The 14,669-nt window shown below is 45.9% G+C and overlaps 1 protein-coding gene across 1 annotated transcript in view; it reads left to right on the forward strand.

Annotated features, from left to right (window-relative positions):
* The window catches only part of UNC5B (unc-5 netrin receptor B), a 70,054-nt gene that overhangs the window by 17,452 nt on the left and 37,933 nt on the right, over positions 1 to 14,669 (forward strand). Inside the window, exons 6-7 of the mRNA XM_056850508.1 lie at positions 1,893 to 2,036; positions 12,744 to 12,847. Of these exons, the coding sequence (XP_056706486.1) occupies positions 1,893 to 2,036; positions 12,744 to 12,847 (248 nt within the window). The remainder of the gene's footprint in view (positions 1 to 1,892; positions 2,037 to 12,743; positions 12,848 to 14,669) is intronic.

Below are 14,669 nucleotides of genomic sequence, written 5' to 3' on the forward strand. Positions count from 1 at the left end.
GGAAAGAAAGCAGAGAGAAGGACCAGAGAGTGCAGTGGCAGCTATGGAAGTGCATTTAAAGCTTAAACGTTCATTCCTCGGGTTTCAGCCCAGCACCGCTCATTGAAAGGGGTTGTGGGAACAACAAGTGTGTTCTGTGAGTGAGCAGTGACAGCAGCATGGTTGGTGCTGTTTGTCACTTTGCTGTATGTAAAGGTTGCTTCACAAGAAACTTGGCCACACTTGGTATATGGCATCGTTGTCCCCACTGAAACCCAATCCATTAATTCATTACTTCAGCCAGATCTTGGCAACAACCAAGGAACTCATGGAACTGGAGGCCAGTTCGTTTCCTCTGTCCTGAGGGGTCTTCAAGCTATTTAACAGGGAGTGGGACAGACAGTGAGTAGGACTCTGCTCTGGTTCCCCTGACAGGATGACATTTTTGAGGTGAAGCTTTTATCATTGCTTTGTCTCTGTGCAATTAAAAGTTTCATCTGCTGCGTTTCTGAATGCTGGGCTCCTTGATTCAGGCACAGGAGTGGCGCTGCTCGGTTAAGTTGACGGGCCAACTTCTACCTAGCCGCAACAAAGATGGGTAGCTGCCTCTTCTGTCTAGATAAGTCAAAAATGAAAAATAGTGTCGTAAAATAAGTCAAAAATGAAAAATAGTGTCGTAAAAAGCAACATATGAACGAAAACAACAACATCAGGCTAAAGAGTGGAACAATATATAATGAAATAGACAAGAAACATACATAAAATACTACAATGTATAGCAATCTATATAGTGTCTAAGCACACATGTAGGCAAACATTACAGTCCAACCTCACATGGGGGTAAATAAGACAGAGAAATCCAACAAGACCTGAAGAATACTGGTGGTCAGGTAAGGGTGGATGCTGAACAATGACCCAAATTGGTTCAAAACGTTTCACACGAGATCAAAGAAGGAGACGGTCATTCCGGATACAAATTGGAAGTCCGTTTCTGCCAAAGGCTTCATCAGTTATTCGATCTCAGAAGAGTCTGTTTATGCTAAGTGCGATGATTTGAATCTAATACGGCAAAAGGCTTAAATGTCCTATGAAAGAATTGAATACTATGCACAGACTCTTCTGAGATCGAATAACGTCTTGTTGGATTTCTCTGTCTTATTTATCCCCATGTGAGGTTGGACTGTAATGTTGGTCTACATGTGTGCTTAGACACTATATAGATTGCTATACATAGTAGTATTTCATGTACGTTTCTTGTCTATTTCATTCTATATTGTTCCATTCTTTAGCCTGGTGTTGTTTTCGTTCATACGTTCTTCTGTTTAGATGACAGGGGTCTTTAAGAGGGACAAAAACATGAAAAGGACTGGTGTCTGTTTCTGAGGAATGTCACGAAGCTGTGGGACTTCTCTTGGAAAGATGTGGCAGTTTCCGCTCCTCGGCTTGCTTTCATGCCTTTGGGGCAACGTCTTCCCAAAGCCACTGTGGAGATCAGAGCTGTTCTGCCTCCAGTCCATGGGAGACTCTTCTGCTGAGCCTCGGAATAAGTGCCTCTGTTCCCGTGGCCCCATTGTGGCACCACAAAGACCTGGCATGAGTTCAAACAAAAGCATTATGCCCCGGAGGATGGAATTTGCTTGGCTGAGCTCAATCTGTGATCAAATGAAGTTCAGTTAACACAAACTAGCTAGACTGGGAGGCGCTTTCTTTAGACAGCAATGGTATCTGCTGTGTGGTCATGAATGCTCTTCACTGTTGGGCCTTGTTTTCATTGTGCAATGTCACCATTTATTTATTCATTCTTTCTTTTGCTGTGGATCTGCATTTTCTGCTTTGATACAAGCTTCATTTCATATGTGCTGAACACTTTGGCTCCTATAACCATTTTTTTTGTGTGTGTTCTCTGCTTCCAGGGCTCCTTGTAAAAGAAGTCCAGATCGAAGTCTCTCGGCAGCAGGTGGAGGAACTCTTCGGCTTGGAAGACTACTGGTGTCAGTGTGTGGCATGGAGCTCTGCCGGGACCACCAAAAGCCGGAGGGCTTACGTCCGGATAGCATGTAGGTCTTCAATGCGTTTTGTCATCTTTTGACTAGGCCCTTTTACTTAGCCAGCATGTATGCGCACAGGGGGGCAGGGATACCAAATTTTACCACACTGGAAGTAGTTTATGTTTGCTTACAATTGTGCGTGTGTGTTAAGTGCTGTCAAGTCTCTTCCAGCTCATGGCGACCCTATGAATCAATGTCCTCCAAAATGTCCTATCCTTAACAGCCTTGCTCAGATCTTGCAAATTGAGGGCTGTGGCTTCCTTTATAGAGCCAATCCATCTCTTGTTGGGTCTTCCTCTTTTCCTAGCATGATTGTCTATTACATGAACTATTTGTCCTGTGCGTGTGAGAGAGAGTGGGTGGGTGGGGACACCCTTACTGGAAGGAAGAACTTGATATTAAATGTTACCTAGGGAGCTTCTACTGACAATGAAAATGAACAAGGAAGATGAAAAGTAGTTTGTCTAATCATTACTTATCTAAGAAAGTTGGCTTCAGCCACCCATCTTAGACTGGTTATGATTAGATTATATGTCTTTTCTGTTGCCTGGGAGGGGCCTTGGCTCAGTGGCTGAGCAGCAGTCTTCGCATGAGAGAAGTCTTGTAGTCAGTCCTCAGCATCTTTAATGAAAAGTTTGGTAGTTGGAAAGGATATTTTGCTTAGCTCTGCCAAACTGATGTTAATCAAAGAAGACACCGCTGAGCTAATGGATCAGTGGTATGACTTGGTATAAGGAAGGGTCATATGATTATATATGTTTATTTATTTAAATGTGTATCTCATCTCCCTCAGGCTTTCGTGCATTGCTCCTGAACAGGAGTGAAAGTAACTGTGACAGGCCCTTTCTTGAAACGGAGGGGACCCACACTGCCTCTCTGAGGAATCTGGCAAACCTGCTTGCTTTTGTAATATTAGCCTTCCCCTCAGTGACAAAATGTTCTTGGGGCAGCAAGCAGGTAAAGGCTTTGGGTTTGGTGCTGTGAGGGGAGTTTTATATTGAGCATGAAGAGTACAGAGATCACTGAAACAATAGGTTTCATAAAACAACAAAGAAGATTTATTTATATGCAGATTATGTAGAGGATTTTCTACCTGCTACCAGGTCTGCTCATCACCAGAGACAGGCCTTACAACTCCATCCTGTCCTAGAGGCAGAGTGAAGCCATTCTGCCACACTAGTGGACAGAGCGACACATGAAACAGTCTGTTTTTTGCTTCCCCTTTCTTTGTCTGCACTCTCCCTCAGGCAGCCGCCGACTCTCAGCTCCTGTGAGGTTTTTTTCCATCCCTCCTCTGTAAGTAGCGTTGCCAGATCCCTCTTCACCACCGGTGGGAGGTTTTTGGTGCAGAGCTTGAGGAGAGCAGGGTTTGGGGAGGGGAGGGACTTCAATGCCATAGAGTCCAGTTGCCAAAGCAGCCATTTTCTCCAGGTGAACTGATCACCTGGTGATCCAGGTGATCACCCAGAGATCAGTTGTCATAGCAGGAAACCTCCAGCTAGTACCTGGAGGTTGGCAACCCTATCTGGAAGGAGATTAGCGGTACTCCCATAGGTTCAGGTGTCAAAACAGCTGAGTGGCTGTTTTACCTCTCAGAGGCAGGACAGCATCCTGTCCATCAGTTAATTTATTTTATTTTTGGTTTTTTTACTGGTATTGTCTCTTGGAAGGGGGGCTGAAGCAAAAAATAGGATGTACTGTTTTGGCTACTTTCTTACTGATACTCCTGACAATCTTAAAACTGCTGGCTCCCGAGTACAGCTCTCAAGGCAGCAATATAAGATTCTGGGTGCTTGTCCTTGTGATATAAAAAGCTCCGAAATCCCTTCACCATTACTGCGGTTTTGCATCAATTGGTTACGCTCTCTCTTTGGAGGAGAAGGTTCGAATATTATTTGATAGGTTTGCCAGATAGCAGGTAATGGCAGGCAATTGCCCACCAATTAAGGGGGCTGCCCCCCCTTCAGTTGGCTGGCAGGCAGAAGCAGGCCAGCTGAAGGGGGGGTATTAACCTCACTTCCAGGTTTACCTGGGAAGTGATGGGGATGCTCTAGCACAGTGATGGCGAACCTTTTAGAGACAGAGTGCCCAAACTGCAACCTCAAACCCACTTATTTATCGCAAAGTGCCAACGCGGCAATTTAACCTGAATACTGAGGTTTTAGTTTAGAAAAAACAACACATACATTAACATCTTTTGCCTTAAAAGAAAAACACAATAGCAGAGCTTTCAGTTATACAAACAACTTTTTATTGAAGGTAAAAGTTTGCATTTGGCATGCTTTTGAACAATTAATGTTTGTTCAAAGCCCCTAAACTGGGTAGCGGGGAGTCCAGGGAAGGGGGGGCTTTGATCTGCTCCGCGCTGCGCTGCGCGGAGCTGGGCAGCGGGGAGTCCAGAGAAGGGGGGGCTTTGAACTGCTCCGCGCTGCCAGCTGGGTGGCGGGGAGTCCAGGGAAGGGGGAGGTTTCAACTGCTCCGCGCTGCCTGCAGGCAGCGTGGAGCAGTTCAAAGCCCCTTCCGCCCAGCTGGGCAGCGGGGAGTCCAGGGAAGGCAGACGCGACGGCTTCTCAACTTACCCGCGCGTGTCCACAGAGAGGGCTCGGCGTGCCAAGTCCGGCATACGTGCCATAGGTTCGCCAACACGGCTCTAGCACATTCCTCCAAAAACTGTGGTTTCAATAGAGCTTTTGGAGGAATGTGCTAGACCGGCCCCATAACTTCCGGTTTTACCCAGGAGGTGATGTTATTGCACCGATCACGAAGCTCCCGCTGGTGACAAGGGGGGACCTGGCAACCCTATTAGTTGAATGTTCTCAGGCCTTTGGTGCCTGTCCCTTTGACTGCCAGTGTCGGTGACAAATCTGTATATCTAATTCGGAAGTGTGCCCCCTGCCTGTGGATACTTAAATCTGCAGATAGGGGGCACACTCACCCCAACAGGGTTTTCTGCAGAAAAATCTGAAACTAAAAAAAATCAATCCCCCCCCCAAAAAAAACCCAGGGGATTTTAATTCCCCCACAACTAAATAAAGCATTCTCTGTGCATGTGCACACTGGCCCAGAGGCAGCTGCTCCGGACTAGCGGGGACACTGACAGCCACCTAGAGATTGGGACTGGTGTGGGGTTGGCTCCATGGTGTAGTGGTTAAGAGCAGCGGATTCTAATCTGGTGAACCGGGTTGGTTTCCCCACTCCTACACATGAAGCCTGCTGGCTAACCTTGGGCTAGTCACAGTTCTCTCCTAACTCTCTCGGCCCCACCTACCTCACAAAGGGCCTGTTGTCGGGAGGGGAAGGGAAGGTGATCGTAAGCCGCTTTGGGAATCCTTAAAAGTAGAGAAAAGCAAGGTATAAAAAACCCAACTCTTCTTCTGCCTTGGCTGGCGAACCTGAAGTGGGTTTGCCAGCCAAGATTGGAACTGGGTGTGTGTGTTGCTGCTGCAGTCGTCTTGTTTGTGGCTTCCTAGAGGCACCTGGTTGACCACTGTGTGAACAGACTGCTGGACTTGATGGGCCTTGGTCTGATCCAGCACGGCCTTTCTTATGTACTTATGTTGCGGGTTCAGCAGTAGGGGGGATGGGAATCTCCCCTTAAGGTGTGCCTCTAAAATCCATTCAGCTGGGAGAGCTGCTATTTCCCTGTGCTGAGTAGTTCACAGACAGAACAATTACAACTAATGTTCAGGCAGCATTATCAGTCCATCTGTCACATCCAAAATTATTTATGGGACTGTGGTGTACAACAAGTATTCCCTATAGTCAAACCAGCTATACTGACTGAGCTATTGTCTCATATATGTGTTCAGCACACTCGTGTTATATCTTTTAAACAGGGAGACCAGATAGATCACACATTCCTAGAATAGGAGTAAAATTAAAGAACAAACTAGATATGTCGAACGGTAGGAAAAGGAACGTTTTCCCTTTTCTTTAGTTTCATAAAAACAGTTTTGGGGAAACTGTGTCTCATGGAGCAGGGGCATGAAGGCAGGGAGCTTAACCCTTTACCCCCACAGGTAGTTTTTTCCCAATCAAAACTGCACTCCCCATGCTGGAATGATTATACGTGAAAACGTGGCTGGTGGGGGAAAGGTTAAGCACCCTCTCCCAGCCTGCCATTGTTCTGCTCCTGACAGCAGCCTCCTGAAAGCAGCTGCTTCTCATTTTAAAAGTGTGTGTGTGTGCATGCCTGCGTGCTGTCAAGTCACAGCTGACTTATGGTGATCCTGTCGGGTTTTCAAGGCAAGAGTCGTTCTGAGGTGGTTGCCTTCCTCACCATGGGCTGAGAGAGTTCTGAGAGAACTGTGACTGGCCCAACGTTCCCCAGCAGGCTTCATGTGGAAGAAGAAGAGTTGGTTTTTATGTGCCGACTTTTTCTACCACTTAAGGAAGAATCAAACCAGCTTACAATCACCTTCCCTTCCCTACAACAGACATCCTGTGAGGTAGGTGGGGCTGAGAGAGTGTGACTATCCCAAGGTCACCCAGCTGGCTTCATGTGGAGGAGTGGGGAAACAAATCCCGTTCACGAGATTAGCCTCCACCGCTCATGTGGAGGAGTGGGGAATCAAACCCAGTTCTCCAGATCAGAGTCCACTGCTCCAAGGCTCTTAACCACTACACCACGCTGGCTCTTTAAAAGTATATGTATCCCAAAACTCAGTGCCTCTGAATGTAATGTTTGGTTTGGCCGTAAAAAGCTTACGTCTCATGTTCAGCAGTTCCCCGTCCCTGCATTTAACCTTTGCCACCCCCACTTGTTCCAGCATATATTCTTCTACCCAGCCTTTCAAAAGATTCTTGTAGTGCCATCCTAAGCACAGTCTGCACCCTTCTAAGCACATAGACTTCAATGGGTTTAGCAATGTGTAACTTTGCTTAGGGTGGCATCCTGAGCGACGGAAATCAGCGCCTGAGGCTTGAAACATTTAAGAAAAGGGTGTAATAATTGCCACAAAGGGTTCATCTAGTCAAGCATTCTGTTTCCAATAATGTCTGGCCAGATACCTCTGGGAAGCTCTCCCCATTATTTCTCTCCAGCATCCTGTCGTCAAATGTATGTCCTCTGGACGTATAGATTCCATTTGGCTACCACTTCTAATTGTTGTTGATGGGTCTAACTTCTATGAATTTTTCTAATTGTTGTTGTTTTTCAAAAAGGCCATCTAAACTTCTGGTCAATGTTGGTCAATAGTACTGTTGGTCAATGGTACATCTCAGTGGTAGAAATCTTTACAGGTAAATCACACATCTTGAGAAGAAACATATGTAAATTGAGCCAGTGTGTTGAATTAGTAAGTCGTCCAGAGACTGAGAGAGGAATCCTACTCAAGTCTACCCTGTGGGGCTTACTTTCAGGAAAGCATCCTTAGGAATGCACTGTTAGGTGCTCTTAATACATCATTGCATAAGTTCTGAGGGCTCTTGGTTGTGTGTGCAGCTTTCAAGTTGCATTCAATTTTCGCCAGTTAATCCATTTCCTGTTAATTAAGCGGTTTGCTGTGACACTTAAGTCAAAGGAAGTTATCTTAAAAGGGTCTAGCCGATGATCAAGTTGTCATTTTGGTCACATGACTCCAAAGACAGGATCCTTGCAAACAAACTTTACATAAAGCCTTCGACAATATTTAGACTTTACATAATCCAGCGCCTTTGTGGATAAACTAGTCCTTTCCTTCCTTTCCTTTTATTTCAGGCTCCTTTAACTGAAGGTCTTAAGCACAAATACATAAGTTAATATAAGTTAAAATACTATAGTGTACAAATTTAAAATAAACAACAAGAGTAACTTAGGATTCTTAAGATGCTTAAACATTAAAATCAAGATCGTTTGACCGAAGTTCAATTACTGTACAGACACAGCAGGGACTGCAATAATACTCATGTCACTCTACAGATGCAACAGAGGGGCTTATCGCACCCAGTCTGGGAAACGTCTCTTAAACCCTTTAAAAACTTTACATTCTTTCCCCCACGCACCACAGACCTCCCGTTTCAGCTTGGAAATGCTTTGGAAGCGCCAGACATCTGTTTTTTTCCGAAAACGCCTATATCACGATGTATTTCCTTATACCGTTTCAAAACCGGCAAGCCAAGGGGTGCGTTCAATTACAAACGCTATTCTGTGCTCCTTCCCTCTTTTCGCAACACCCAATGAAAAGCCTTTCTCCTCCCACCACCTTCCCCCTCCCCTCCCGTTTGCATCCACCAATCTTTACTGCTACTAACCCCCCCCCCCCCATAAGTGTTTGTGCAGAGGAGGGCGAGGGCTGGGAAAGTAGCAAAATTGCTGCAAGCGGCAGAGGGGGGAGGGGGAAGCAGCGCGAGGAAGAAGGGAGAGAGACTGAGGAATAGAGAGAGCGCCCGCCCGCATGCGCGTGCGCACACACGCACACACACAAAAGTCAGGGCTCTCCAGTGCCAGCACAAAGTTTTCCCTGCCTGTTTTTTATCTTTCTCCCGCTCGTCCCAGCGATAAAACGCAACATCGTTGCACCAACGCCCGCAAAGACGGCAGCTGTGTGATCAGCTCTGTGCAAGGGACGGCTCATTTTGGTTTATTTGGGGTGGGGGGGAATGCCTGCATTGGGTGTGATTAGGGTTTCCCTGCGGTAGGGGGGAATGTGAGCCCATTGCCCTATCGTCCGGATGCACTGACGATACCGCGCAGGCGCACTGACATGACGAGAGGGGGGGTGGAGGGGAACCCAAGCGACGTCACGATTAAGTGGTGTTCCTCCACGCCCCCTTATCTCTTGGGAGCGCTGTTTCATTGGAGGTGCGCTCAGAAGGCTAACGTTTCGGAGACGTCTCAGAGACGTTAGAACGGGCAGAAGTGCGGGGGGGGGGGAATAGCAAATCGCCTCGAGCAGCATCGCTCTTTAGGTGTTTTCCACACGTTTCCCAGACATGGTGCGATAATGCCCAGATATAACAGCAACCGAAATGGTAATCTAGTCTTGATCCTGTGTTACAAAGTGTGTATTTTAAGAAACAGATTTATTTCTGCTTGATATTCCTCACTCTTGTTTAAATTTATTTTTCTTTACATTAATTTTTTTTATTTTCCACTTAAATCACATTTAGTTTCATCATTCAATTAACATATTTGTATAAATTAAACAATCTTTGTCTAATCGCTACAAATAATTCTATCTTATTGACTTCCCCTCTCCCCTCCTCTATCTATTTAATATATCTGTGGTTCCCTTTGTAATTAAGTTCTAATTCATTATAATATTTCATATATAAGTTTAACTATATATAACACTATCTTATAATCTAAATTATAACAGTACTATTTTTTCTACTTGGGTCATTTGAATTAAATTAAAACATAACCTTTAATAATTTTATTTACATTATTGATAGTCCGCCTTTCTCAACGAAATGGAAAGATGTGCTGTCAAGTAACTGGAAATGCATCCACATCTGTAAACAGGGCTGGCGCAGCTGTGCGGACAGCATTTTATGCTTGCATTATTTTCAAGGCACATTAGCTGGTGCATTCTGACAGATAACACGGTGATAGATTTAATCAGTGTAGCTCCCATCTCATAAAACAAGATAGCAAATTGTCATGACTGTCATCATCATAATCATCCTCAAAAATAATTTATTTTGACCCTCATTTATTTTCTGTGGTACATATTGGCAAAAAATGGCTTGACATTATTTCCTGTGGCGTATAGCACCACCTACTGGCGATTATGAGGATTCGTAAATTCATCTTTTAAGTTCACCAGTTCTGGTTTCATACTGGTGCGAAATGGAAGTCGTATTTCTTTCTAAGGTACTTAATACGGTCTGATGTGGTCATAGGTGAGGATATTCACCTTCTATATTGGCACACACAATTCAGGGTATTTTGGCAAAGATTCTGAAATGGAGGAGAGAGAGAAGGCCAGAGGACATAGTTGCCAAAGGCAGGGAAACCAAGGACAGCTACCCCTACAGAATGTGCTGTAAGAAAAGAGTGAAAAGGGATCCTAGACCCTGCCTGACTGGCACCCTTTTGGTTTCTCAGTGTTAATACGTCCTGCACGCCTACAAACAGATGTTCAACCATGAGTACTAGGGACTTCTTTGGAAGTAAGTGCCTGAATCATGAATCATGGGGGTAAAGGTAGAAGGCCCTTAACTTAATCCACATCCCATGCCAGTGACCTTCAATTTTATCCCTTTCTACTGATCCTGATAAGTCCCCCCCCCCAGCTGTTCCTTCAGGGTGCGTTAGAAACTATTCATATAGCATACATTAAACTATGGAGAGAAGTGTGTGTGTAAAGTGCCTTCAAGTCGCAGCCAACTTATGGCGACCCCTTTTTTGGGGTTTTCATGGCAAGAGACTAACAGAGGTGGTTTGCCAGTGCCTTCCTCTGCACAGCAACCCTGGACTTCCTTGGTGGTCTCCCATCCAAATACTAACCAGGGCTGACCCTGCTTAGCTTCTGATATCTGAAGAGATCAGGCTAGCCTGGGCCATCCAGGTCAGGGCAAGTACGTAGGCATTTACCTACAGCAATAAGGGGGAATGGCAGCGAGGCCATCAAACAGCTCTCAGACAGTGAAATCTCCACACCCTTCTGTCTCTGCACTGTGTCAAAACAGCATTCACAGGGGCCTCGTTTCATTTCGGACAGACACCTCTCCTCCTACCCACCCCCTTAATGCCAGAAGGGAATGTTCAAGGATTTGGTGATTGCTTTCATTCTTAGGGCTGGGGAAGAAAGTAGCTGAACATGTAGTGTCAGAAGTTGTGCCCTTCCCTCAGCAAGGCCGTCAGCCCAAATAGACAGAATCTAACCCTCCTCTCTGCCGTTGCTGTCGGCAATCGAGTTGGACTTCCCTTAACCCTCTGCCTCTCGTTCCTTTGCGTCAGGAATTATTTTGCGGACAGGACAGGAATGGGTGTACCCTTTCTAAAGAGAAATAAAATGCTGCTCTCAGGCAATCCAAATTCTGCACTAAAAGAAGCAAATTCTGCGATCGCTATAAATTATACAAACGGAGAGCAACCTTAGGCGAGCTTTCACCCTCGCATGAGGATCTGCTCTACCCTCAGCTTTATTGGAGGGAAATTTTAGAAAGTTGCCAAGAGCACAGCGGGAGTGCCCGTGTGGTGTGGGAGAAATGGAAAACACAAACCATGTGCTCCTGAGATATGGTTGTTACAAGGGTATTCCGCGGAACCTGATCCATCCACTGATTAATTTAATGGAATCAGAGGAAGAGGTAACGAAACGTCTTCTTTGGGACGGGGGACTCTTTTTGTCTCTCTCAAGTTGCCAAATTTTGTTCTGCTGCAATTACGATCCATCCGGGAAAGGTCATCACTGGGACTGGCTAATTTTTATCTGGCAAATTATTGGTTTTAACTGTTTTTAAATTGTGATATTTTAAACAGGAGAGATCTTAATCTCTCACAGGTTATAGTTGGACTTTTCTTCTGGCTTTTGCCGTAAATAAATGTATTTGTAAACTGAGCAACCTGTGTGTGGTTTTGCTTAAATTTAACTCTTTTGCTAATGTTTTCTGTTTTGCTCATCAGTGGAGAGAAGTAGGGCATTTTGTAGGACATTGGCCCTTCCCTGCCCACTATAAATATTATCCAGCCACCTCTCCTGTTTCTGATGCTTCAGCAAGCATTGCCTGCACTTTTACTAGGACCTCTTTTCAGCCATCTAAGGTAAAGGTAAAGGTCCCCTGTGCAAGCACCAGGTCATTCCTGACCCATGGGGTGACGTCACATCCCGACGTTTCCAAGGCAGACTTTGTTTGTGGGGTGGTTTGCCAGTGCCTTCCCCAGTCATCTTCCCTTTACCCCCAGCAAGCTGGGTCCTCATTTCACCGACCTCGGAAGGATGGAGGGCTGAGTCAACCTTGAGCCGGCTGCCTGAAACCAACTTCCGTTGGGATCGAACTCAGGTCGTGAGCAGAGCTTTTGACTGCAGTACTGCAGCTTAACACTCTGTGCCATGGGGCTCCTTTTCATCCATCTACAAACATTTTTAAAAAAATCAAAATAAAGGTTCTCAGGACGCTGTAAACTGCACCTGATCCTTCATTAGGTTTTTTAAAAATCTGTGTTCCTACCAAACTGTAGCAGACAGTTTGCTCTGTTTACAGTGTATAGTTAGTTAAAGCCATCCCAGAGAAGAGCCTTCATGCTGGCCAGATTAAATGCCTTTCCATCGGCAGTGACTTATGGCAGGTTTCTTTGTATACCTCACAATGCCCGATTATGCACCTGTGACGCTGGAGTCCCCAACTCAATGCAACATATCCTACTGGACTGCTCATTCCACATCAGACCTCGCCATTTAATGCTCAGCCATCTGCCAGATCCTCGGTGCATAAGATCAAAAAGGGATCTGCCTCGCTTCCTTTTAGCAGATCAGGACAAGTTAGAAAAGAAAAATAACAGAGAAGCATCTGCTTGGGAAACGGGAAGGGACATGGGATGGAGAATTTAGTCCTGAGGATTTGTATTAGAGTCAGGGGCTGTGAGAAGCAGAGTGCCAGGCAGATTCGTTATAGCAATACTTCTTTAACTTGTGAAGAGAGAAAAAATCCGGACACTGGATACTTTGTAAATGGACAGTGAAGTCCTGACATCCGTCTCCCCCTTCAACTGCTCTGTTAAATCCCTGAGCTTTGCAAGTGGCTCTGCAGCTAACGCTTGGCTCTTGTTTTCTTTTTCTTTGCTCAAAGACCTGAGAAAAAACTTTGACCAGGAGCCGCTAGGGAAAGAGGTGCCGCTGGATCACGAAGTGCTTCTGCAGTGCCGCCCTCCTGAGGGAGTACCAACCGCCGAGGTAAGCAAAGCAGGGTCATGAGGGCCAGGTGTGGCCACTGGCTAGGAGGTTGGCCGTGCTGCTGAAATGGTGACCATTCCCACGAGACAATGCTGCCCCATTTTTATGGCAATAAGAACAAATGAGTAATTGTTCTTAAATCATGCTTGTAGCACTTTCCCACGTGCCGGGTGTTGTACAGCCATTATCTCATTCCTTCTCAACAGATTTCTGTGAGGCAGAACATTTTTCTACTTGCATTGAATGGTTTCCCTTCAGCTTAATTCATTGTAAACCCATCTGAGTGCAGAAGAAAGGGGGTTGTTCTGTACATCCAGCTGCTTTCCCTAAATTTGCCTGTGAGTTGATATTTCTAGCTGCGCTCAAGCCAGGGCTTACTCATGTCCCTCCGGTATCTATTTAATGCATTTTATCCTGCCCAGGGACCTCAGGAGAGTGCACGTTCTTCTCCTCTCCTTCATTTTAATCCTGCAAGAACCCTGTGAGGCTGAGGGAGAATGACTGGCCCAAGATCACCCATGCAAGCAGGGTGAGGATTTGAACCTGGGTCGTCCAGATCCTAGTCCAAGTGCTGCACCACAGTAGCTCTCACTCTTGTCTTCAGAGTCCTCCTTGGCCTTCTTTCTCCCATCCTTAGGCCCTCAGTCAGCTGTAGCTGCATTTCCCCTTAAAGTCACCCATAATTTCCAAGCCACCATGGAGCGCCATTCCTTCCCATGAGGAAGGGGGCTGGCAGAAGGAAGGTTTGCTCTACTTTGCAAAACCATCGATCACAGGCTGCTTCCAATGTGCCTCCAACAGTGGATCAGGCACTCTCTCATTAAGTAAGCCTAGTAGTTTCTTCATCTTTGGGATAGATGCTGGAATAGATGTTTCCAAACCTCCTGGAATATCACCTCTTCAGCATTTTTTTTTCCAATTTCTATTTTCTCAGACATGCCTATTTGTTTTATGGATTTGAGTTGCTGGGATATCTGTTTCATCCCCAAATTTGCTGGCAGTTGGTAACTAGAAACCTCCTGCCTTCCAACCACAGCTGGGCGCATCTGTGCCTTCCCTGAAGGCACATCATGAAGGTGAATAATTGCAGGCGAGGATGCTATTTTTTCCACTCTGGTCCATTAATAAATCACCGGGAGCTATTCCCTCTCCCAAAATATCTGCCCAGCCCTACCTCCTGTGCTACACGCACTTCTCAAACAATGTGTGCACTCACACATACATCTGCCCAGTTGTGCTAAGCAACTGCTGTATAGTTCCAACTGCAAGAGCTGGCACCTTAACAGCTTGCCAGTTTATGGGTGGTAAAGGAGTCGCTCCCCTCAGCTGGATCGGGGCCATGATGGATAGGCTCACACTGAAGCCCGTCTGCTTTCATTATTCAGCAGAAGTGTTTATTTTAGGCAGCGGATCTGTTATTCTGACACCTAATAAGTACTTAACCTCAACACCTGTTCAGCCTCCCCTCCCCTCCACATGGGCTTCTCCAGTGTTAACCCCTGCGAGGAAAACAGAGAATAAATTGTTTCCTGGGAAGGGAAAACGGAGCAAATAAACCTTGGGAAAATCAACAGCCCATGGCTTTTCCTAGCATGGCGGGGCTCTATTGTGCAAGGTCTCGTCCCTTTTCCCTTCCTCCCCACTCCTTGGCCCCCTAGTAAGCTCTGTGTAGGTGGCTGATAACGGTGTAATGGCTGGAATGTTAGGCTTGGCTATGGAAAACCCAGATTCGAATCTCAGTGCGCAGCTGTAGCTCTCACAGGGTGGCAAGAGAGGCAGAAGGGAAGCAAACAATAGCAAATAGATGATGACAAGGAAGGGC

This window comes from Euleptes europaea, chromosome 5 (assembly GCF_029931775.1).
Source record: "Euleptes europaea isolate rEulEur1 chromosome 5, rEulEur1.hap1, whole genome shotgun sequence".
NCBI lineage: Eukaryota > Metazoa > Chordata > Lepidosauria > Squamata > Sphaerodactylidae > Euleptes > Euleptes europaea.